Genomic DNA, 25,649 nt, shown 5'->3' with positions numbered 1-25,649 from the left:
GTGCACAGGAGGAGTACCTGAGTCGGCGATCTTTTTTCCTGTAGGTTTGGCCGGACGCTTCTAAAGCCTTTTGCTGCAAGAGAGGAATATCGAGCGTCTCCGTTCAGTGTCTCTCGACTTTGAGCATTGTAAGATCTCCAAGCTTTGGTCGGGGGGACACAAATTGGACACAAAAATATCTGCATTCACGTTTAACATCGTTTGAAATAAAAATAAATATGAAGTTTTCTTTGGAAATGTAATTTAATTTAGTATGCATAATAGTAAATGCAATTGAACTTTACTGTGAAGTTAACAATGTGGTTATGAGTATGTTAAAAAAAAACAGCTCACAACAAATAGAATGGTTATTCAGAATAGCTTTTCTTTTGTACCTGAGTCTGGTGACTGAGAATCACGCCCTAAAAAAGAAAAAGAAATGTTGAAATTAATATGCGGGCAAAGGAAACGAACACTCAAGGTGAGCTCACTTGCCAAAGAACCACATGCTTTTTTTTGGCAACATTATCTCAGTTCTAAAATCCTGGGTCCGTAAAATATGCCAATGAGAAGGTTGTGCATTTATTTTTTACTTCAATTAGAATATTATTCATTATGTAACTATTATATATAATTAACACATATGTCAAACACTGATTTTCCCTCCAATGTTATTGTAACCATGTAATTTTAACTTATTATTGCCCAAGCTGAATGTTAGGTATTTCTAAATATCAAATTAAAGCACCCAAAGGTATCTGGTTTATTTACAAGTGTTTCTCGCAGCATTAAATCAGACCTCTGATCCTTAGCTTTTGGTGTCCTGGTGTTACCATACTCAGCTCCTGTGTTAGATAGCAATCCATTTTTTGGTTGTCTGTATTTTTTTTAATGTGAAGAAAGTATAAATGTGTCTACCATAGTATGTGATATTTGAAAATGTTCTCTAGACTTTGAACTGTTTTCTTATTGCCATTGAAAGTCCTTCTATATTCAGATATGAAATAGCTATTAATGGTACATTCCATTGTCCTGCAACAAGCTGGGGAAAATAGATTTCAGTACTGAGAAATTGCTTTTGACAATGCAGCAAGAAAGTAGCTCACGGGTATGCTGGCTATCAATTTTATTGGACTTACACTTTCAAGAGTCTTCTATCACTTCTGCACACTTGAGGTACTTGATTTGTATTGCTTGGTTCTATTATACCATTTTGGCTGACTTCACCCAGAATCATAAAGCCTTGATTTGGAAAGGACGTTAGGGGTCATGCAGCCCAACCTCTGTCCTGGTCCTGGATTCCTTCTAGATGTGCCTGAGACCATCCTTAAATTGCCACTGTTTCAATGCTAACAGAACACGAATGTTACGTGAACATGTAAAAAGGACTCTGTGTTCTTGTTAATGCTGGAGGAATGGTTATTCTGGAATCTAAACATGTGAAATTGCCATGATAAAAATTAGTTGAGAAGTACAAGACTTTGAATTTAGATCAAAGCTTTGATGTAGATTCTTCCCAAATCAGAGGAAGAAAAAATAAATGTGAATCAGCCCAGAGTACACCAGAATGACTCTGGCTCAAACGAGTTAGAGAAGATTAACCTATCTTCATGTGTTGTGATAATTGCTAATTTAGTGTGGATTGCAACTCCAGCGAATTCAAAATCAGAGCAGTGAAATGGGTATGGTAAAGTGAAAATAACCTTGAAGAGCTGTGTGGAAATGTTTACTAGGCTCTATTTCTAGGATTTGGTGGAAGCAGAAGCGATTGAAATTCTCAGTCACTTCAGAGCTAACGAGGACTCTCCGGAGAAAGCGCCGTGCGACCCGTGGGGCGGTGCCTGGAGCTTGCTGTGGGGCATCAGGGAGGGAGATTTACTCACCTCCGAGTTACCACGTACAAGTCTGGGGACTTGGGGAAATGGCAATGAGAAGAGAAGCAGCATTGATAGTAATAATTATTATTTGTACTGCAATTACTTGCATGAGAGTAGGGATCTCATTTCACTCTGGTTCGATAAAACTGAGCTCTCGCACTGAAGGCTGTGTGGTCTGTACTGGGGATGGAGGTTGCAGGACCCCGAGGCTTGGGGGTTCGAGGGGTACAGTTGTGGTGAGGTGGAGGAAGGCACATGGAGAAGATTCGAAGGACACTTTGAAACAAACTTCCTCTAATGGATAGTCCTTAGGGGCCGGTTCTGTTTCTTACTGGTGATCACACTAAAGATTTTGGAACCCTGAGTGGGATAAGCATTAAGTGTGAGAATCAGCGGCCAGTCATTCTAAGCTCAACTCAGGGGCTCCTGCCCTCCCGCCGTACTGGGCCCAGGGGGTTCCGGATGAAACTGTCCCTGTGCTATGGGAGATGTGAGATGTTCATCATGGCGAGCCCCGCTGAAAAGTCCTGCTTAATGTCATAGACATGACTGTGCAGAATTCCGAGAAAGTGGAAAGGAATAAAAATGGCCAAGGATTTGAACGTCATAGGATTCGAACCCATATTTTAATGAAGTTTGTGTGAGTGATTCAAGTCCACACCCGGGAGGGCGGTCTCTTCCAGACACTCGAGTGTCCGACATTGCGTTTTTCTTTAAGAGAAATCCAGTGATAATATTTGAAACACTCAGTTTTTTAGAGCCTGAGAGATAAATCCCTTCCGCACGGATACTGCTGGCCTCGGCCCGGCTGGCCCGTCCTCCCTGCTGGGAGAGCTGGAGAGAAGGAGGGCGGGTGTGGGGAGTGCAGGGGACCGCCTGGACCCGGGCCAAGTGGAGAGAATACGGGTTTGAAAAAAACACCGAGCAGGTAAACGACTTGGCAGGTGGGTGGGGAACATGGGTTTGTCCACTGTCGTGAATATTATTTGTGATCACTCACCGTGAAAACACAGCGAGGATTCTAGGGACCAGAGCCCCACAGTTCTAGTGTGCTTCAGTAGATGGTCATTGCTCGCCTGAACAACTCAGAATGGGCAAATGGGGCAGATTTATCGTTTCCTTGATTTTGTTTTGCATGTGAATGTGAATTTGGTCTTTGAAGATTAGGAGCTATCATCTTCTCTCACTGGTACAGGGCGAGACCCCTGTGTCCAGCCAGAAGTGGGATGAGGACCCCGTTGGAAGGGCTGTCTGGGTTCACTGGGGTCTCGGGGTCGGGGACCGGACCAGAGGCCCTGGGAGGTCCTTTCCGACGTTATGATCCAGCGTCTGAATTCCTTTTAACTGATGCGCTATGTCAGACATTGTGAACTATGCTTGAAAGTTATGATGATTTTAATTCTTATAGCTCCTTCCTTTACAGCAGGGGTGTCCAACCTTTTGGCATCTCTGTGCCACACTGGAAGAAGAAGAGTTGTCTTGGGACACACACTAAATGCACTGTGACACGTAATCACACACACACAAATCTCATCATGTTTGAAGTGAATTTACGATTTTGTGTTGGGCTGCATTCACAGCCATCCTGGGCTGCATGGGGCCTGTGGGCCGCAGGCTGGACATCCCTGCTTTAGGGGCTTCTGTTACTTTGTAAGAATTAATTTAAACAGATTAATTAAATTCAAGTCAACTAACTGAATGCCTCCAGTGTTTCTAAGTACTGTGGTAAGCCTTTTTATTTATTTTGTTCATTAACCCGCCATTTAATTTTGTCAAATCTTTGGGAGTCTAGGAAGCAACTAAGTTCTCAGAGAGATAGGAACATGACCAAGTCTATTTTGGGGGAGAGGAAACTGGAGTCACAGGCAGACAAATTTCCCGGAGGGTGTGAAGCTCGCAGGCGGTGTTTCCTGGCCCAGCGGCCCGGTCGCCACAGCAAACCGGCCTTATCAGCGGGTTAGAGTGCCAGGTGGTTTTGGGAAAAGAAAACGGACTTCGGAAAGGCTTACTGTGTCTCTGTACTCATTGTTTTGGTTCTAGCTTAGATTTAGAACGTCAGGGTGTGTATGGATTATCCAGGGGGACCGCTTCTTGTGAGAGGAAAGAGAGAGACTGATTTAGGGACAAAGAGTTGGTGACTAGTAGCTTATATGGACTTTGCACCTGCGAGGTGAGAGCAGGAGCCCTAGAACCTTCCGTGGTGGTGGCCTTTCACCTACAGGCTCTGCTGTTTCGGCATTATCTAATGCAGTAAATGCTCATTCATCCCCGTGTGATTCACAACTAAGTTCTCATAAAGAATACCAAATAATGTGCAGGGCACAAAGAGAGGGCAATTTCTTTCTTCAAAATGTAATGAAAACATTAACAAGAATCATACCTACGTGTCTTAATACAAAAGAGATCTATTTTTAGTGTAACCATTGAGTCCAAAATTCAGATGACTTCGCTCTCTGGAACCTCACTCCTAATGATATAAAATTTGACATGGTCCATGGCTGCTACATACTTATTCCTGCAGATTATTTCTTATTCCTAAAGTACCAAATGTTTTCTGTTGTTTTGATTCTGAAGCATTAAGTGTTTCATGTTTAGTGATGTGAAGTGGCTGATGTTCTAGTGTTGGCTCTCCTCAATGCCCATCTCTAATTCAACCACGATTACTGTGGTTACTTTTATAAATAAGAGTTTGGCACTGCTGAATCAGCGCCACATTGCCCAGTGGGTGCGTCAGCCAGTGGTCCACATCTGGGTGGTCTGGGCTAGAATTTTACTTGGTTGAAATGTCAGTGATATTCACGGTGTAGGCATTTTGAGTATCTGATGGCTCTGGACTTCATTTATTTTCTTATTTCTTATTTTCTTTATTCTCATCTCCCTCAGGTATTCCGCGTAAACACATTTGTAGTTTCTCTAACATCGTTTCATCCTCATATACACATGAGCAAATATGTACAAATTATATATATATAAAGATTCTTAAACCAAACTGAAACCATACTACATACATTGCAATGAACTAACATTTAAAAACAACTTTCGTAACCACCTGGCCTGGTATTAAACTCGGGCCTTGAAATCCACTTGTGGATTGGAGGTGGTGGGCAGGAGTGGAAGCTTGTTTTTCCTCAACAAAGCTGGGGAGTTTAGGATCGAGGGCCTTGAAAACCAAGGACGCCTTGGGCATTCAGCTAACTACTAAATGTACGTGTGCACAAGACAATGGCGTGCACAGTGAGAATTGCAATTATTTAAACCCTCTCTGTGCCTTTTCCACTTCTGCTCCCAAACTCCACAAATAGAAATAAAAACAAGGAACGGCCAGATAACCAACTGATGATCAAACCAATCAATCAGTCACCAAAAGGGGTAGGTGTGTCTCTGGGTCCAGCGTCCCTGGGGTCGCCAGCCTCACGCTGACCTTCCGTGGCAGCTCTCCCTCTCGGAGAGGCCGTGTCTACAGCGCAGGTAAGTCACGGCAGACGTTACTACAGAAATACCCACCTGAGGAGACGCTGAAATAGCGCATTCCTGCTTACTTCCCAGAGTATATTTCTACCTGCGGCTGCACGTTAATCTTAATTGCGCCCAAATATTTAAAAATCTGTATTAGAAAGATCTTCATCGATTAAACTAAAAAGAGGCTTAAGGTCTCTTTCAAAAAAAAATAATCTACCATCCTGCTTGCAGCCTTTGGTGAAGAAGCAAATTAATAAATACTCAGTTTCCTACAAATCCCTCTTTCTGATGCCTTTTGTCCCCACCCTGCAACAGTTTTTAGCTTAAAAAACAACAAAAGCACTTATGAGTTATCTTGATGAAATGTTCTGTAACTTCAGTTCATAAGAGACAAAAACTGAGTAAGTTATTAACACCTGCAGTTACTCCACACATTTTGGCAAGTGACTGGTGTTTTAATTAGATTTTAAAAATGTTTTCTACAAGATATCAGTTTCCTTTAGCTTTTTTCTTTTTTTTTAATTTTTAGAACAAACACAGAAGGGATAGGAGCTATTCTTGGGACCAGAAAAATAAGAACTTGTTAAGACATTAAAAAGGTATTTAGAGTCACTTTCTTCATCCAAACAAGATAATTCTGGAAAGAGAGAAAGGTCAGGTAAAGCCGTTCGCGGGCGACCCTCGCGGAGTTAGTGATATTGTTATACCTGCGGCCAACAGGTTTGGAGAACTCTGAACCCTCTTCACAGATGTTAATGTGACAGACATGGCGGCACGTTTGCGAGCACACCCACCGCTATCTGGAAGCAAAAAAAAATGACATAGCAGAGGCCACAGCAAAGGAGAAAGCACATGCAGCGTCATGCATTTTGCGTGGAACGTGCCAGACATCCATGAGGAAGATGAACACTCAGAATCAGCCACCGCGGAATCCATCCGCAGATTTTACAACCCCCACCCACGCACTACAGCAAACAAAACCGACCCAAAGCAAAAAGCAGCGGTCTGTTTTAGAAATAAATGCCAATGCCTTAGTAAAAAAAAATCAGATTTACTTAACATTTTATGGTTTTTCTTTAATGAAACACACGTATAAAACTCAACTTTGTGTATACCGTTTAAATTCAACCGTTAAATTTATAAGCAGTGTAACTAGCTTTTAGAGTTATGGAGAACCTCTACCTCAGGGTTAAGAGCCATGGTATAATATACTTCTATATCCATCATTTAGGTTTACTGTATTTGAGCTATTATGATTCCTGAAGATAGTTTTTAAGTACCTCTTGAAGTTATTAAATGAGGTAAGCATAATATGGTTGACATACAAGATTCATAAAGAAACATATAGCATTACGGAAATTGTATGTCTTCCCACATTGTTACTAGTTGTGGAAATAATTAGCCTAATTGAAATAAAAGATAATATTGATATATATATTTATACAGTATTCAAATGATCATTTAAAAATTAATTTGTTCTTATACTTTTCAACATATAGATGATGATCTATATATTTACATGTATGCAAACCACAGCATGAAGCAAAGTAAGTGAAAATGTACCAACTATTATAATGTGATATAGGTTTAGAGTTACAAGACTTCTACAAATTGGAAGGTTAATGTTCTATTTATGAACAGATTCCAATTCCATTCCCACATTCCTTTGCATATGGAATGTGCAATAAATAGTTTTTCTCATTCTCTTGGGACCAAAATAAACTTTAATTTAATTCTTTTTGAAAGTTATAACAAGAGAGCCAAATAATGTAAGCACCGATATGATAACATAATCATTATATATTGCCACATGCTGTTCTAATTTTTCCTTTTCTTTATTTTTTATATATTTTTATTTTCCAATTCCAGTTGACATAAATATATTAGTTTCACGAGTATAACATAGTGACTAGATATTTATACTTTTTCTTTATTTCTTAAGGAATAGTATCCACTTTTTTATTGGACTCGAGGGAACTTGGGAGTGCTTAGAAGTATGATTCTATTAATTTTTGATAGAATTAATTCTATTAATTTTTGATAGAATCACAAGTAGTAAGGTCAGTAGACCTTAAAATTGGTAGAACTGTTCTCATGTCAAAACATAATTTCTTAAACATGTTTAAAATAACAACTTCCTAACACAGATAATACTTAAAACAGAAAAATGACTTGCAGCCACAAAAGAAAGTCAGATCAAGACTATGATCCAAGACCAAACACAGAAAGACACAGAATGGTGGGAACGGACAACTAAAAGTCTTGAAGAGAGGCACCGGCAGGACTTAGCGAGCTCTGCGAACAGGAGGAAGCTACAAGCAGTGAGTGTTTCTGATCGAATGGAGGTAATGTCCCTATCGCCTCTGCGGTGTGCGGCAGCTACGGTGGTCTCTCCGATGGTTGTGTGGTCAAGGGTGTTGAAAGTGTGAACTGAAGGCTCTGGCAGAGGTTTTGTTTTTCAGTTCCGTTGATTCTGAGCATCCAACAAGTGGTGAGAGTGACGGGAAGGGAGGATTGCAGGAGGAGGAGGTCGGGGTCACTGGTGAAATCCATGGCTCCCAAACTGCACTCAGGTGCGCCCCCCCCCCGCTACCTCAGTTGATTCCCGAGGGTTTTGAGGGGGTGTTTTACACGTTTGAGGAAAACTCAGTGAGGTCTACCAGGTACTGCATGAACTGCTAGCCTGAGGTGGTTCCCAGTGTCAACGTAGTCGAGACGGTGCTATCTTTCTTTAGATGATGCCATGTCTTTGAGAGGCTGGGTTTTGGGTGACGGCTGCGACAAAAGGCAGGTACCCTGCAGCAGTGAATGGGAAGGGTGATGGGTAATCTACCTCCACGGGCCGCGGCCCTCTGCAGTGCCCAATAAGCACGCACATCCCACTAACAACTGTGGTCATAAAGAATAGAATAAGATGGTTATTTTTTTCAGTTTAAGTATGTTATTTTTCCAGATTGCTTCTGAGTTGACAGAGCATAAGTACTAACTAAGTTGTTTGCACCTAGCTACTTAGTAAATGCCACTGTTAGATATTTCCTTTGGCTTGAGAGTGCGGGACACGTGGCTGACACATCTTGGCGCTGTAATCCAAGAGAGTGTGGGGGCCCCTGGGTGAAATCATTTCTGCATTCTAAGTAACTCTGAGACCTGGGCGACAGCAATGGAGGATCTGTCTTCATTAACAGTTTCCTAAAGAGCTTAATTTGACAGGTTGAGGCATTTGTGAAATCGCTGGAACAGAGAAATCTATTATATTCTGTTTCTACTTAATGTGTGGGCATTGATACGTGCCGTGATTTCCTGAAGACATTTTTAAGATCTCAGAATGAGGATGCTGTCTGGCATACTTCAGGTCATTCTGAATAGCCCTGATGCTGCTCTCACCCTCACTCACTGATGCCCGGCGGGGCCACAGGCATGGACACCTGGCACCCTCTTCCTCCCGAGACTCTTGGAAGCCACTTCCACGGCCGAAAACACTCGTGTGGGCCTGTCACCGACAATGAATTATTTCACGTCTTTCTCTCTTTCTGTTCTTCCACAGCTAAGATTTGCCTTAGAGAATAGTGGTTCACAAATTCTTAGAGTGGAAATATGCCGTGTTTTATAGGCGCAGGGTCTGGCAGAAGTAATGCCTCATGAGTGTGGCTGATAGGGTCAATAATATGGGTGTAATAATTCATAGTTTCAAGTCGAACATTTCACCTAAAATATCACATGGTGTGCTTGAGCGTGATATTGTTATGTCATGGAATGACATACTTACAATTTTGTAATTAAAAAGGGCATTATTTGTGCTGGACCCTGTGTTTTTATACATATTTCAGATCCTTTAAGTGAAAATGAATACATTTCCTTTGGCTCATTTATTATGTATTTGACAAAAAACAAAGATCTAAAAAAAAACAACAAAAAACTCTGGCTGGAGTAGCTCAGTGGACTGAGTGTGGGCTTGAACCAAAGTGTCACAGGTTCCATTCCCAGTCAGGGCACATGCCTGGGTTGCAGGCCATGACCCCCAGCAACCGCACATTGATGTTTCTCTCTCTCTCTTTCTTCTTCCCTTCCCTCTCTAAAAAAATAAATAAATAAAATCTTAAAAACAAAACAAAAACAAAGAGCTGATTTGCTTTAAGATAATCTTTTTTTAAACTTGGTGACAGACACATAGATATCTAAACAGTAGTATATGCATGTTTAATGATTGGCAGGTAGATAATGAAGACTAACTGTGTCTGTTAGATATTTAAGTACTAACTGATTTTTACTTTGTTCTGTACATACAGCAACAGTGCTTTCTACACCTTCCTACTGCACTGTTCACACGTGTTTTTTAAAAGTGGTATGTTTTGCCCTGGCTGGCGTAGCTCAGTGGATTGAGTGCGGGCTGGGAACCAAAGTGTCCCAGGTTCGATTCCCAGCCAGGGTACATGCCTGGGTTGCAGGCCAGAACCCCCAGCAACCACACATTGATGTTTCTATCTATCTATCCATCTATCTATCTATCTATCTATCTCCCTCCCTAAAAGTAAATAAATAAAATCTTAAAAAAAAAAGTGGTATGTTTTTAAGCAACACCGTAGTGTTAGTTGGAAATTTTAAACTAAGGGTTCATCACTTCCCACCAGTTTTATATGTGTAAGTTTAAATACCCTGTTTTACATGCATATGTGTGTGTGTAGGTTCACCCATACAAACAAACTAACTGTGCACGTCAGCATTCTTCGCAGAGTCACGCTCCTTCTTTTTAAATGAGAGGATGCTTGGGGGGTAATATTCATGCTGCTCCAGCAGTAACTCAGCTCAAGTACCCCAGAGACATAAACAAATATATGAATTTCTATTTGCCTACTTTGCCATCAGGGATTGAATTCTAGGACTAGGAAGATTAATGATTGAATGCATTGTGCATGAATATGGTATCTTTAGTATAATCACATACTGTACCCCTGTTATAATGGGGTTATAATAAATAGGAAAATAAGCACTGTACGAAGTGAAGGGTATTAGGAAGTGATGTCTTCAGACAACTTAAGCCTGTGAGAAGATGCCTCAGAACAACTGTGCAAATTCTGCCACTTCCCACAGTTATTATTAGCTGTGGAAATATGACCTCCTCATGTGGACCGCCATTCGCTGCTGGAGTGACTGCAGTTTCGCATGACGTATCCTAGTACAGCTTTGGACTGTCTGTCTATTCTGTTTACTTTCTTCAATCTCCTTTATCTAATATTATTTCTTCTCTCATTTTCCACGTCCAGTTCCCACACCTCTGATTGTCCAAATGCCTTTACATTTCTAGGGTTATAATTTCTCTTCATTTCTGGGTCTTCCTTGTATATTTTGACTATCTCCAGTGTCCTATCTTACCTGTTGCTCTACGCATCTGTGGTTGACTACAGCCTCAGGGGCCAGCTGGCCTAGAGTTCAGGGGTCAGTCAGAGCAGGTTTCAGAGCCACAGAATCATAGGCAGCGGGGCACGTGGCTACACCTGGTCTAGGGATTAGATACCAGTTCTCACCAGTGGCTGCTAATCCTCCCGTGAGGCACTTTGACAACAAGACACAGCAAACTCTCTAGCGATTTCTTAGAGATAGGAAATGCAGAGTTCAGAGGCACCAATGTTGTTAAACTAATTGAAGATACTGCTCTCCCATCTAAAACCGTTAATGCTTATGACTTTAGGTGTAGTGTGCCTATGGATGAAGTTGATTTTGTGTGAATCTCTGGCACTATCTGCTGACTGTCAACATAAAGAGTTGATAGAATGGAAAGCTAAATATTTTCTGCTAGAGCAACTTGCCTTTGAATTCAGCCTACTCTAAGAGGGATTTCAAATGTACGCATGCAAATGACATACGCCCTCTTCCTAGGGTATGTGGGAATAGATTTCATGACGTGATTTACAGAAAAAGGGAGTAAGAGCAGGTGAAGCCATAAATTCTACTTTTGATTTCTAAAAGGTGGACACACAAAGACAAAGAGTTGAGTAATGAGTTTTCACTATCCATCCAATCAGAAACTCAGTATCGCATTTACGATCAGCAGAGGGCTAAACTAATGATTTAGGGCCACGATGATTTTCAGAGAGCAAGGCTGGAAGGTTGAAAACCGACAGAGAGGGCGTACCTGTGTTCATTTTGACCTTGGAGGGTTTGTTAGTAAAGTCTTCAGTTTTCCTGTAGGGAAAAAACGATGTATTAATTTGTTCGCTAGCATGTGGAACAAAATAGCATGAAAGTAGGGTTGGTTTCTGTTTTGTCTTTGGTGTACCTGTGAGTTATTATCACATTATCGTTAGTCTTATTTAAATCAGGGTTTAATAAGTTGAGCAGAATTTAGAATTCTGTGGAAGTTAAACTTCAGTTATTATTGGTCCCATGATTATAACCATGAACTTAAGTTTTTATTTAATGGTGACCTTTAGTGGATGAAAATGGAGAGATGTTCTCATTTTAAAAATTCAGTTTCTAGCCTTGGCTGGCGTAGCTCAGTGGATTGAGTGCAGGCTGTGAACCAAAGTGTTGCAGGTTCAATTCCCAGTCAGGGTACATGCCTGGGTTGCAGGCCATGGCCCCCAGCAACCGCACATTGATGTTTCTCTCTCTCTATCTCCCTCCTTTCCCTCTCTAAAAATAAATAAATAAAATCTTTAAAAAAAGACTTCTAAAAAAAAGAAAGAAATTGGCAAAGTATTTTAAAAAATTTAGTTTCTTTTATAAACATTTATACTAACAGGCTTTGTTTTTTAAGCCTGAAAAGACCATTAGTTGTTAAGTGTCATTTTTCAGAATTTTAAAACATACCTAGGAAATTATTACCATACATTATTCAACCTATTATATTCAATTTATTACTGGGCTCATTTATTACCAGGGCATATTTAATGTATTTAATATATATGTTGAACAAATAGTTAAGGAAGGTAAGATTCATCTACATTTAAGATGCAGGAAATAGCCCTGACTGGCATAGTTCAGTGGATTGAGCATGGTCTGCGAAACAAAGCATCACAGGTTTGATTCCCGGACAGGCCACATGCCTGGGTTGCAGGCCACAGCCCCCAGCAACCGTACATTGATCGTTTCTCTCTCTCTCTGTCTCTGTCTCCCTCCCTTCCCTCTCTAAAAATAAGTAAATAAAGTCTTTAAAAAAAGATGCAGGAAATAAAGGGTCACTATAAAACCCACTTCTGTTTCAGCATCAGATCCTGTGGTTTTCCCCAACAGAGTGTTTGACATATAACAATGGAGATTAATTCATGAGAAATGGTCGGTGGAACGGTGCCTGCTGTAGAAAACAGTTTTCTTAATGGTGCGTATTATTTTATGATGTGTGAGATGACATAGTTCCCTCTCTGGCACACGGTCTTAGCCTGTTTTCGGAGTTTCTGACCTTCCCAGCTCTGAGACCAAAGAGAAGGCCACGCTCCCCCAGGAAGCAGATCGTGGAAGAGCATGAGCCTTCTGGAGACGTTCAACCCCAGCCGCCTGCCCGGGCTCCTGGGCCGGGCCTGCTGTCAGATGGAGGCGAGCTCGCCCAGCAGCATGCAGAGTCTGTGTGCGCACGAGCACTCTAACATCTGACCATTTTACAAAATCGTATAAACTTTATGGATGAGTGGGGATAGCACTGACATGAAACCATGTGCCACGATTTGTCAAGAAAGACTTCTGATAAATACATTTTTCTTTAGTCTCTGCCAAGACACCAAGTGAGCGTCCTGTTTCCTCGTCTCTGGCCGCCTGGGCTCTTGTCCTGTCCACCTTTCAGAAGGTTTATCCTGTCCTCCTGTGTCTGGCCTAGTCACCATTCCTCATTTTCTTTCAGTATGGCCATGGAAGTCCACCTCTGATAGAAAGCTTGCTTTTGTCCATGACTACTGTGAAATTCTAATAATTTAATCAAAATGCGAACACCTATATAGAACAACACCTATCTTTTCTTCCAGCATGGGAGAACATGGCAGAATAAAATAACATGAAAAAATACTCTGAACTGATATGAAATATAACTCTGAATGAAGAGGAAAAGGATTTTATCTTTTATGACTAGGCTAAATTAACTAATACCTTGGTATTCAAGAAATACTAGGGCAATGAACCTATAGAATGAGTAAAATCGTGGTATTGACATTCATCCCCTTTTAATTTTTCGAGTGACACACTGAGAATGGTGCAGACGATATTCTTGTGTCGCAGTGTTTGGGCATCACCTGGCTATGTTCAGCGTCACACTGGACACCGAGCATGGAGTGCTGTGATGTTATAGCAGATCCTACAAGAAAATTTCATAGGCCGAATGACTTTAAAATATGTTTGGGGGAAACTTTATCATGACAAATTTTATCCCTTATTTTACAGTGCATACAAATAAACAGGCGCATTCCCCCCCGCCCCCATTTTATTTCCAGAACACACAGAAAAGTATGACACGTTGCTAAGAAACTCTGCTTGGTGACCTTCGCACCACCTGTGTCACAGAGATGCCAGTGAAGCCAGGGGAGGAGGCAGTGGTCCAGGCAGGAGCCTTGAGAAAGCTCCGTCGAACTATTTATTTTAATCTCTCAGTAGCAAAACTCCTGATATGTTACCCTTAAATGGATAAAATAAGTGGAAAGGAAAAGCCTCAGGGGATGTCTGTGACCAAGGCGGAGGCCACTGCTAAAACCAGAAGGCATAAACATTCTCCCGAAACCGAGGGCTGGAAGGACATTCCCCAGATTCTACCCCTTTTCAGGACACTTTATGTTTAAAACTGTCTCAAGGTTTCAAACCGAATGACAAAGAGAACGGGCTGGAGCAACACTGATGGAGAAAAATATCAAACATGCCTCGAAGGTGAGGCTTTCGGGGTACAAAGTCTACTCGCAAAAAAAAAAGATAGTGCTTTTATAACCGAGTTAGAGAACTAATCATCAACATTTGTTGTTTGAGTTCACTGCCCATATTTACCCAATGTCTCACACCCGAGAAGTAAAATAGGATTAGCCGGAACAAAGACAGGCGCCACAGATCCTTGAGCTTTCATCTTTAGAGCGATGGATCCTGTTACTTATAATTTGTGAGGTCGTTTTAGACTCCACGTTGTTTTAGATGTCAAAATGTGAAATGACTAACTTCCTAATCAGGCAAGACATTCTCCAAGTCGTTAAAAGAAGAGCCACGGTAATTGAGCCCTGCAGAAAGAACCTGAAACCGAAAAGCTTCTTGGGTGACTAATAAAAATGCATGATTCTATTTCCATTATTTGTACTGAAGCCGTTAACAAATCCACAGCTGAGAACTCTCTTGAGACGGTTTAAACTGAAGCGAGCCTAATCTCTTTTGTTCTGTTCTGAAAAAGTGCCTTTGATTGTACTTATATAACAAGCCCAGATTATTCTGGAAAGCATCAAATTCCTAGAGTGTTTGCCTGCTACCAGAAGAGACAGTATTTCAATGATGTCCTCAAATTGGAATTGAACCAGGGCCAACCCAAGACTGTGAAAAATGACGATAAAACAATGCAGACTAGCATGAACCTCAGCAGATAAACCCAGAACAAAAAACTCTGCATTCGTGTCGAAATAATTGTCCACAGTGGGCGTGGAGCGGTATTTACTTAAGTTCAGTTCTCGCCAGAGTCTGATACAGAAGGCAACTTCGTGGGCATCCTAATCTGTGTGTGGCAGCGGATCGGCTTCTTGTTCAGGTCAGAGCAGCGCCATTCCCAATGTGCTGATGGCCGAAGACTGTGTTGGTTGATCAGGGACGGGAAACAGCGTCCGTTTGTGTCTGCAGTCTCTTAGTTCTGCTTGAGTTTCTTCCCATTCACAGACACCCCATTTCCTCCACAGATCGGAGCAGCCTGTGACTCTTGACATGCACTTGTCCGTAGACCGGCTAACTGAACTTCTGAATGAATGAGGGCCCTAAGAAGGGGTTTGGTTGTTCCTGCATAGGCACTGACGTGACCTGGTGCCCATAATCTTGTCGTTCTGCTAGAATTCTTTTGATTTTCCAGCAGCTCCTTCCGAAGGGGAGCAGAGGCAAATCCTTTCCTCAATTTCAGCCAAGAATTCTGCATGTCGTTTTATTTTTGTAGCTTGAATTTAGAGGCACCAAGGCTATCTAAAAATCTATAGGACTGAGTTTTAGCCCGGTTCGTGTGAGAAATTGCCCAAGAAGTTTTTCATGGAATAATTTTAATTCAATAATGGCTAGCGCTATCTTGAAATTTATCTGTTTATAGCTCATACATTGTTCAGAATAAGGGACACACCATGTAAATGGTAAGAAAACATTGAGGGATGTGTGATTTTTTTAGAGATATTTTAAACACAAGAAGTAATAAATGATGCACATTAAGGTTAAGCACCAGATTGAACTTGAATTTACTTAACATGTGGTCACGTGAACCACTGTTTCCGGACAAACTAACTACCCTGAGTGGATAATACATTTCTCTCTCTTTCTGACTGTAGTAGGATTAGAAGTATTCAAAGTGCCCAATGACTTCATTGTTTAATTACAGTCACATGACTTAGTTTAGGTTGATGACTTTGATTTTTATTTATCTTTTTATTACTATATCAAAATTGCTGCTTTGAAATATGCACAGGAAAAACACCCAGGAGTGTCTTTTGCCCTTTACATTCCTGAGTCTGGAAACCTAAGAACCCACCTCAACCCCTGCCGTGAATGGCTACTCTTGATTGACAGCCAGTGTACGATACCAACTCCCAGTCGCCTCTGTCCCTGGCCGGGGGTTATCAGTCATCACAGTCGCCAGTGAGCGCCTCACCATGAGGACTCCAGGTTCCCTCATTGTGCCTGAGCTCGTGGTGCCTGAAGGTGGGGCCTTAGTGTTCAGGAGCTAAATGGTCCATAGCCTTTGTGTGTGGATGCTGGGGTCTGGACACATTCAGCATCATTCGAAGGACTAAGAAGAAGTCACCATAAACAGTGAAGACCCAAAGCACACGAGGCCATGGATTATTTTTACAAGAATATACAAAGTATTCTTTTTAAACATGCCAAATTTCCCAGTGCCTGGAAACATTTCCTGAAGAAGAGCACATGTTTTTCCAGGAAACTAGCAATTTTCCTTTTGAGTCGTTAGAAATGCAAGCTAGTGAAAATACAGGTTTTCCATAAAGATTATACGGGTTAGAAGTAAGCAGTCATCACCTGGCAGATAAATTCCTTTCTGACGCTGCTCCAAAGCCTCCGAGTCTGTGAGTCAGTCTCTTACTTAAGTGTGAAAGAACGCCGACTTCCTTACACATCAAATGGTCTTGAGATGTAATGTCGCTCTAGCGCTTCAGTTTGGTGTCCTTCACTTTTATATTGCCATCCTTAAGGAGGATTACAGGTTACATCTAAATACGTACCAACACACCTTTTCGAAGACAAAGTCTTTTGTGTAACTTGATAGTACAGCACTAGAAAAGTTCTGCTGGCTTCTGTGACGTATACCAAAGCCCAAATGGATTCCTAGTGAAAATGAATCAGACGCCGGATGGAGGTCTGGCGGGGCAGGCACATTGTCAGAGACGCACGAGGAACCGGAACACAGGAACATGGGTGACAGGTGAACTGAACAGTGTCGGAAGGAGGGGTCTTGGAGTCAGGCAGGCTTGCATTCAAACGGCACTTCCGCCATACCCAGCCATCGGAGTGCCTTATACCAGTGTCACTGTCATCTTCTTCAGCAGTAGCAACGGCAGCAGGATCGAATCTGTCCCCCCCACCCCCGCTCCTGCAGCAAGCCATCTCCAATCCAGCAAATACATGGGACATTATTTTATCGGTGTATTAGGTTACTTTGTATCTATTTCCCCATCTTTGAATTTTCCCACCCCCAACTTGGCAACGTAATGGGGTCGAAAGGGCATCCTGCTTTGCAGGCAGATTTTTGCTCCCGTAACACAGCCTTTGTGGGGCTGAGGCTCCCCCCTTTCCCATGTTTCAGGGAGCAGAGAGGACGGACTAAAGAAATGATTGAATCAAACACTTGCCTCCTAGCCCAGCTGAGTCACTGCTACTGAGTCTAAAGGAATGTGACACTTAGAGGTTGTGACAATTAGTCTTTTAAAAATGCTTTCATTGCCTTTCACAGCTGATAACTCCAGGTGATAGCTGGAGGAAAGAGATGTCTATAAACTGTCACATAAAGAATCGTGAGACAAATTGCAGAGTAATGACCTCCTGGTAGCTGCCGTTCCTGTTTAGTTTGCTAAGGGAACTTCCTTGCTAAGTTTCTTCCTTTCTTTGCACCATTGTGTAGAGGATCATGCATTTCAATTTGGAGCGGCGTTATCTCTGATCATTAAAAGAACCATTTACTTCTTCCTTCCCAATGTGGAGGAAGTAAAACTGTATTTGCAGATGACATGATATTATAGATAGTACTCCCTAAGACTCCATCAAAGAACTGTTAAAACTAATAAATTCAGTAAAGTTATAGCATACAAACTATGGAAAAATCAGATGCATTTCTATCTACTAATAATGAAATATCAGAAAGAGAAATGAATAATATAATCCCACTTACAATTGCATCAGAAAATACCTAGGGCTAAATTTAACCAAGGAGGTGAAAGCGCTTTGGCAAAATTCTTTATGACATCTCCGTGTACTGGGTGTGAAGGTGTTGGGGGGTGGTCACAGGGGAATGAAAAGTTTCCAGGAGTGCCTTTTGCTGGCTGTGTGTCTTCAACATTTTTATTTTGGGGAAAAACAGGGTGGCACGCTTATCAGTTCTACAGAAGGCACACAGGCCAGAGAGGAATAGGTCATAAGCAGAAAGACAGAATATATTGATGGGCTGAGTTAAACTTCAACAGGGATAAATAAAAAAGTTCTGTGGCTTGGTGAAACCAAACTATTCCATGATTGGGTTGAAAAGACTGATTTCTCACAGCCTCATCTAAAATAAGTCTAGGGACTGTCGTGGACTGTGAGCTAGCTCAGTGTGAGTAAAATAGAGTTAAATCAGGGAGTAAATGAACAGTGGTTGTAGGAATCAAGGAAGGTCACGGTCCCACTCTTGCAGCGATGTTGGGGCCACGTGGCTGTGATTTAAAAATGTCCTCTTTTGTGTTTGACCATGCGCCAGCTGGGCATGGATGTGACTTCCTGACCGGTCTTGGGAGGCTGCACCTGCATGCTGAAGGGAGTCTGGGTGAGGCCGCTGTGTTTGGTGGGAAGGCCAGCCTGAGTGCCAGGGGGGTGTCGGGAGCAATAAGAAAACTTACGGAACCCTGGCTGGCGTAGCTCAGTGGATAGAGCATGGGCTGTGAACCAAAGCATCGCAGGTTCGATTCCCAGTCAGGGCACATGCCTGGTTTGTAGGCCACGGCCCCCAGCAACCGCGCATTGATGTTTCTCTCTCTCTTTCTCCCTCCCTTCCCTCTCTAAAAATAAATAAATAAAAATTCACTTAAATGTTTTAAAAAAAGAAAAGAAAACTTACTGACACATACCCTGATTTTTTTTCATTTCAGGGAATTAATCACTGAAATGGGGATTTTAACTCCCAAAGCCAGTGGCTTTTAGGGTTAATTCTCTTAAATAATCCAAATTTATGGTTTGCATCGACAGGAAGACAGATGGATAACAGTAGCAATGGGAAGTTTCAGTATTCCCTTAAGATGTACCTGAATTGAAGAAACATGATATCCAAATGAGACTTTCTCTATGTTGTTTTTTTTACTGTTATTTTCTTTTTATTAAACTTATTGGGGTGACATTAGTTGATAAGAGCATGCAGGTTTCAGGTGTACATTTCTATGATACATGACCTGTGCCTTGTGTTGTGTGCCCATCACCCAAAACCAAACCGTCTTCGTCACCATGTTTGGTCTGTGCTGTTTTTGACAATCTGATGTACAACTCTCATCAGAACGAAGCGCTTTAAGGCTTCTGAATTATCCAGCAAACCGCTGGGTGATATCTATTGCTCTTTGGTTCAGCAAAATGCCAACCTCAGTGACCTCATTTCTAGTTCGTAGCCACTTGCATATTCCCAGCATTCTTTGTTTTTTATACCTAATATAGTCCTCATACCCTGCCACTATTTAAAGCTAAAACTTTCAATACACCAAAAATAGGCAAAGAAAACAATATACAAATTTATACTTAAATGATACGGTGGAGAACTAGAGAAACGTACTTGAACAGAGATTTTGTTGTTTCATGATACCCTGACTTGTTTAACATGGTGGCTAAAGCTAGAAATGGTTGAAACACCTTTTAAGATGTTGTTGGGCACATTTAAACATATGCGGTTAAATCTTGTTCGATTTACTCTTTATTAGTCTTGACCCCGCTTTTATCTCTATAAACAAGCTCTCCACTTTCTTCCTTTTATTTTTGTCCTTTTATGACCTGGCACTCACCTACATTAAACCCTTCTCTTATTTAGTTGATTACTATTTACCAAGCTTTAAATAGGATGGGAGTATATTGGTCTCAAGCAGATTCTATTGGAAGTCCATATTTTAATGACTCATTTACATATGAAAATTCAGAAGAAAGAGACTTTTAATAGTATCCTATTTCTAATAGCATCAGAATGACGTGGTAGGTAATGACCCGCGTCCGAGCCGTCATCCGAAGCTGTCTTCCCTCTCAGCTGCCGAGGTTACTAAATCCAGAAGCAGGACCCGCAGAACTGCCTTTGTGCGGCCTGTCCTCCCATATCTTCTCAAGGGCCCTTCAGCAGAGGGTATCAGTCTAGGGTTTCACTTGCCTACAGTCATATCCATTCGATAAATCTACACCCAAACAACTTGCATGAAAGCGGACGTGGGTCAGAACATGATCATCACCTTTTAAAAAACGTTTCCATCATGGGCAGTGGTGTAGGGACACTGGGGGTGACGAGGACCATTGACTGTTCGTGCCTGTTAGAGTGGGCAGTAGAGACGACCTTCAAAGCAGACGGGTCTGGGATGCAGTTTGGCGTTCCGAACGTTACGTTCTTTTGCACGTGTCATATTTCAAAGAGGAAAGGCTATTGGCCTGGGAGGAGACAGAAGGCTAAAAGATCTAAGCACGTTGTGTTCCGAGCCAGTACTTTCATTGCATTTCTTACTGGCTGACTCAGCCGTGTCGTCGCTTGCTAAACTGCAACAGCCTGGGGAGCGCTGTGACATCTCCCAGGTTTCCATGTGGTCGATGCCCCCTTACTCTCGACCGCCAAACTCTCGGTCAGCCTGTTCCCCTTTTCAGCAGGTTCAGAATTAGGACGTTTACTAAACATGCATTCTGACTCCATATATGTGGCCGTTTGCCAGACAACTATGTGATAAATGTCTCGTTAATTTAAAATGATCCAGAAAGACAAATTAGGGAGAAGTATGAGTTATGGAATGTTTGGGACAAAACAATTCATTTTCTTTCAGAAGTTACAGAATGACTCTAGGTCAAGGGAATAGTGCCAAAAATAGATCCTTTGGGTTGGTATTTTAATGAACACAGAAAAATTATTTGTACATATGACATTAATTTACATGCAGTAAGTGTTTCAGAAGGCTTATTTTATGTAGTTTAAGTATTTATGCTAGCATTTTGCATAAGAACCTAATATTATCAAAAGTATAGAGCAGCCTGGACCCTCATCGAATGATTCCAGTTTCTAAGTTGGTATATCTGAGCTGTAATCCAAATATAATTCATATTTCTTTCCCAATGTATGCTGGGCCCCTGATTTCCCCTTCTTCCCAAACCTCACTCTGTTTTCCCAGCATTCCCTGCCCCAGAGAATGGCATCGTTCATTCATTATTGAGCAAATTAATGAACGTTTTTGAGAGCCAGGCATTGTATATGCTAAACCTGGGGTTCACCCTTGACATTTCCCTCTCCGTCAACTCTGTGTTTCTTCAGAATCTGAGATACTGAGTTCTGGAAGGTACAATATGCCTCTGTTTTGGCTCCAGAGTTCATTTGTCCGAAAGATTTGGGGACCAGAGGATAAGCCTTCCTGGTTCTCTGGATTTCATGGAGGCCAAATGCAGGGGGAGCCCAGTTTAGCAGCCAGAGTCAGGAAAGGGGAGCGCAGGACAGTTAGTGGTGCTGCAGGGACTGACGCCATTGCTTCATGTCCCCAGGACGACGATGGACACTCAGTGGATGATCGTCTCGTGAGGTTCAGGTAGGAGGAAAAGTGGCACAACACAGACGGAGTCTGCTTCCCTGCCCCACTGCCTCACGGGGAACTTGTATGTGGATGTTTTTGTCTTCCTGGTTCAGCCTACGACCCCCTCAAGGTTGTCAGATGTTAAAGCCTCAGAGAGAAACTATTATCGCTCTTGGTCAGATTTATTAGCCAGTCCTCTCCTTGTCTTTGTAAAAACTCCTAGGAATACATTCTCTGAGATGTGTGATCTATGTACTGGACATTCTTACTACCAAGGAACTTAAGTTTAATATTATATATTCTATGCTCAGACACTACTAATGGATTTTTTTCTGTGTTTTTTAAACTGTTATCTCTCCTTTAGCTCCTACCAATATCCGGTAGGTAGTATTCGCTCAGTAAACGGTTATAGAACGAAGGTGTCCTCATTTATAGCATGGTAGAATGACTGCCATCACGAAGCAGTTCGTCACCTAGAGGGAGCCACACAGAGAAGCTGGCAGGCCCCTGCCCTGGCTTTTCCTAGTCTATCTGGGACCTTCCTAAGTTCTTCCTACCTGAATGTAATGGTGTCCCTACCCCTTCCGACACACGGCTCTCTGAAGGAGGTAGAGGAACCCAGGCTAACAAATCCACACTCGTTCCTGAAAATCACTAGCAAGAGTTGAGGCTGGCTGAGTTGCAATTTTGGCCATCAGCAGGACGGTACTGATTGAAGTGTGAGGTGTATTTAAGAAGTTATTTGGGATCTCTGAATATTGAGAGTAGTCATCAATGTGTTATACTTGCCATAGTGATTTAACCAATAGTAAACTAGTGATTTCTATCGTACATTTGAAACAGAACATCCTTGCTGTCTGAACCCCAAACACCGACACGGCCTGTCATTTTATTTTTCCAAGAGGAGAAGACTAATAACAATATTTATTTTAGAAAAATGCTCCGTACATAAGGTGTTTTATATGTATCTTAAGGCTCTTTATTCCAACCAATATTAGATCAACCCAGTGCAGACGCAATCTTTGGACTCTCACCTCTTCATTGTTTGTAATATAGCGTCAGTGGAATTGAATATAACAATTAGCAATGATTGCTGTTATTTTGGGGGGTATGTCTCAAGTATACACCGCCTGATAAATTATAATCCTTGGTCCACGACAAAGTTTTATCATAGGTCCACCTACTTCTTCCTTTCTTCCTTATCATTAAACACCTACACACCCACCATCTAGAACAGAAGGTAGACCTTGATAAGAAGTTATATCTACCCAGATGGCTGCAGCCATTACGCCATCCTTCCCCTCCGCACCTGCAGTAACCATCATTCCAAATCTGTGTGGGTTATTCTCTTGTTTTTCTTTTTATGTGGTTTCATTGGAAAAATATATATAAATAAAATATTCTACAAGTATGTTTATTTTGGTTGTTTTTGTCTTTATAATGAGACATGCTGGATGGAATTATATTGCTAAGCTTCATTCATATTGTTGCCTGTTTCTATAGTGTCCATTTTGCCTCCTGTATAATGTCCTGCTGTATGAATATAATACAGTTTGTGCATCCACTTTCTTACTCATGGGCATTCGGATTGTTTCTAGATTTTTGCTATTTTGAACAGTACTGCCATGAATATTTATGTACAAGTTTCTTACGGCTATGCTTGTTGATTAACTGCTTGCCAGAGAACTTAAATAATAGCTCTTACTTAAGCACTTCCTATGTGCCCGGGACTGTTCTGATAGTATTTATGTATCTATTAATTTATCTGGGCCTCACAACAATCAAACAAAGTAACTGCTATTGGGATTTTACTGATGAAAATAATGAACACTCAGAGAAGGTAAGAAATATGCCCAAGGCCACACGACTACTAACTGCCAGAGTCAAGTTTGGGAACCCAGGCAACTTGGCTGCAGAGTCTGGGTTCTTCAACACTGCTGTAATGTCTTTCTCAGATCTAAGAACCTGAGGGACTCCCTGGCTGGCGTAGCTCAGTGGATTGAGCTCGGGCTGTGAACCAAAGTGTCATAGGTTCGATTCCCAGCCGGAGTACATGCCTGGGTTGCAGGTCATGGCCCCCAGCAACCACACATTGATGTTTCTCTCTCTCTCTAGCTCCCTCCCATCTCTCTCTAAAAATAAATAAATAAAATCTTAAAAAAAAGAACCTGAAGGATCACAAGAGTATATAATAGATAACTTGGTTATTAACCAAAATTTGAGCACAGGACTGCTGTAATTTGGATCAGTCAACGTCCAGTTCACCCTGGAATGAGCAACACTGAAAATGTTCACGAGCATTATAACTCCCTCAAACACATTTCATACGGGACCAAAGCTCTTTGCAAAAATCTGTTTTGATGAGTGACCACTGTTTTGGGTGTGAAAGGCACGCTCGCACGACAGGGCGGCAGCTCTCTGATGCCCTTGCCCACGACGTCTCGGAGCACAGCGATCTAGATGCCATCCTAGGCTGCCCTGGGCCATCTCTGTCCCCGTCTAGGATCCCAGGCTTCTCCCCACCTTTGTGCACAGGCGGCTCCCACAAAACCAGACATGGAACTGAAGGCTGAGGTGACATGGATTCTCACTTTCCCCAGGGGGAGAAGCTCCCGGATGAAGAGCAAAACACACATCAGTCTGCAGAGCAGCGCCCTCAAGAACCTATGGAGGTCGTGGCGCACACTCAGAGCACGCCAGCCCTGAACTTTATATATAGCACAAAAATAATAAGTGCATTTGGCCAAGAAAGTGTGTTGTCATAGATGCACTTGAAACACAAAGACAGGAAGCGCAGACGGCGCTTGTTTACTGTGTGAGCACCGCCCGCCCGTGGTGGCCCCGCAGATATTCCTCGTCCGTCTGTCCCGATGACGAAGGTGCAGTCTCCAGAGGAAGAGTGAGCCATCGGACGGGTGAGTCATGGCTTAGTTATAATCACAGGAACATTCAAAACCGAAATCATTTTGTTCAGCCGGCGCACCTTATAAAAAGTAAATTACTTCAGGTATGTTTGGCCGAAGACTGACTAGCTATTTTGGGTTCTCCCTGGAATTACCCCCCAGTTCTTTCCACCGGCTGAGACGCCTGCCGCCCTCTCCCTCTTCCTCCGGCCGCCCCGGGGCTTTCCCAGACGTCGGGCTGACGACAGCCTTCACACTGTTAAAGCAGGGGGGACAGGCCCTACGGTGGGAATGTTTTCAGAATGAGCATCATTCAAAGCTGCAAAGAAAATACTTCCAAGACAGTTTAATATGACCTTTATCCTTGCTTTCATATATTATCTTTTTTAAAAATAATTTATTTATTTTTAGAGAGGGAAGGGAGGGAGATAGATGATAGATAGATAGAGAGAGAGAGAGACAGACAGACAGACAGAGAAACATCAATGTGCGGTTGCTGGGGGTCATGGCCTGCAACCCAGGGATGTACCCTGGCTGGGAATCGAACCTGGGACACTTTGGTTCCCAGCCTGCACTCAATCCACTGAGCTACGCCAGCCAGGGCTCATATGTTATCTTTTAAAATCTGTATGAGAGCAGTAGGTCAGGATTTCCAAACTTTAGCAATATTTGTGTCTATCTCTACCTGTGTATGAATGTTTCTTTCTCTCTTTTGTTTCTCCTTGCAGATTTTTAAATATATTGTATATCAACACTTAAAACAAAAGTCAGAGCTGACTATGTATAAACTTGAATTTCTCTTCTTTTGTCTGTCAGAAATTTCAGTTCCTTTCTTCTTATGAACCAAAGATCTCTCCAGCTTTCTTTTTTCCGTAAAGGAAACTAAATTTACGATAAATGAGCTTACGTTTTGTTGGCACTAAATGGCAGGTTTCAAAGAAAGACGAATCGTTTGTAATAAGGTAGGAGCAATTATCGGTGACTTTTCCAATATTCCAACTGTTTGTGATGCATTGTTGTTACTTTTTAAATGAAATGAAAATGAGTAAACGATAGCCTGCCCACATACCGACATTAAAAAGAATGTATCTGTGTGATTCGGCAGGAAATCGACTCCTCTCCCCTATCATAAACCTCCGTGCCCCCTCCACTATCTTTGATGCCCCCCAAATCCCATTCCCTTATCGAAACCACACATACCTGCTCTTCAAAGCTTGCTTCAAGAAGCCCTCCCCATCTCCCCAGCCTGGCCCCGTCACCCAGGTCTCTGCACATTTCTGCAGGCTTAGCACATGCGCCCTTCA

The 25,649-nt window shown here is 42.1% G+C and overlaps 1 protein-coding gene across 13 annotated transcripts in view; it reads right to left on the bottom strand.

Annotated features, from left to right (window-relative positions):
• Positions 1–25,649, bottom strand: part of SORBS2 (sorbin and SH3 domain containing 2) — a 158,467-nt gene that overhangs the window by 75,264 nt on the left and 57,554 nt on the right. For 8 of the 13 annotated variants that reach the window (XM_036011737.1, XM_028526537.2, XM_036011738.1 and 5 more), the window contains 4 exons: positions 11,446–11,495; positions 6,023–6,115; positions 375–401; positions 18–142 (listed from right to left, as the gene is read on the bottom strand). In XM_036011737.1, coding sequence (XP_035867630.1) covers positions 18–142; positions 375–401; positions 6,023–6,115; positions 11,446–11,455 — 255 coding nt within the window. In that variant the 5' untranslated portion in view covers positions 11,456–11,495. The remainder of the gene's footprint in view (positions 1–17; positions 143–374; positions 402–6,022; positions 6,116–11,445; positions 11,496–25,649) is intronic. The other 5 variants (XM_036011741.1, XM_036011744.1, XM_036011748.1 and 2 more) reach the window with 3 other exon arrangements.

The sequence above is a fragment of the Phyllostomus discolor genome, chromosome 11 (genome assembly GCF_004126475.2).
Source record: "Phyllostomus discolor isolate MPI-MPIP mPhyDis1 chromosome 11, mPhyDis1.pri.v3, whole genome shotgun sequence".
Classification (NCBI taxonomy): domain Eukaryota; kingdom Metazoa; phylum Chordata; class Mammalia; order Chiroptera; family Phyllostomidae; genus Phyllostomus; species Phyllostomus discolor.
The sequence above is the reverse complement of the archived record's forward strand: the minus strand, read 5'-3'. Positions and strand labels throughout refer to the sequence as shown.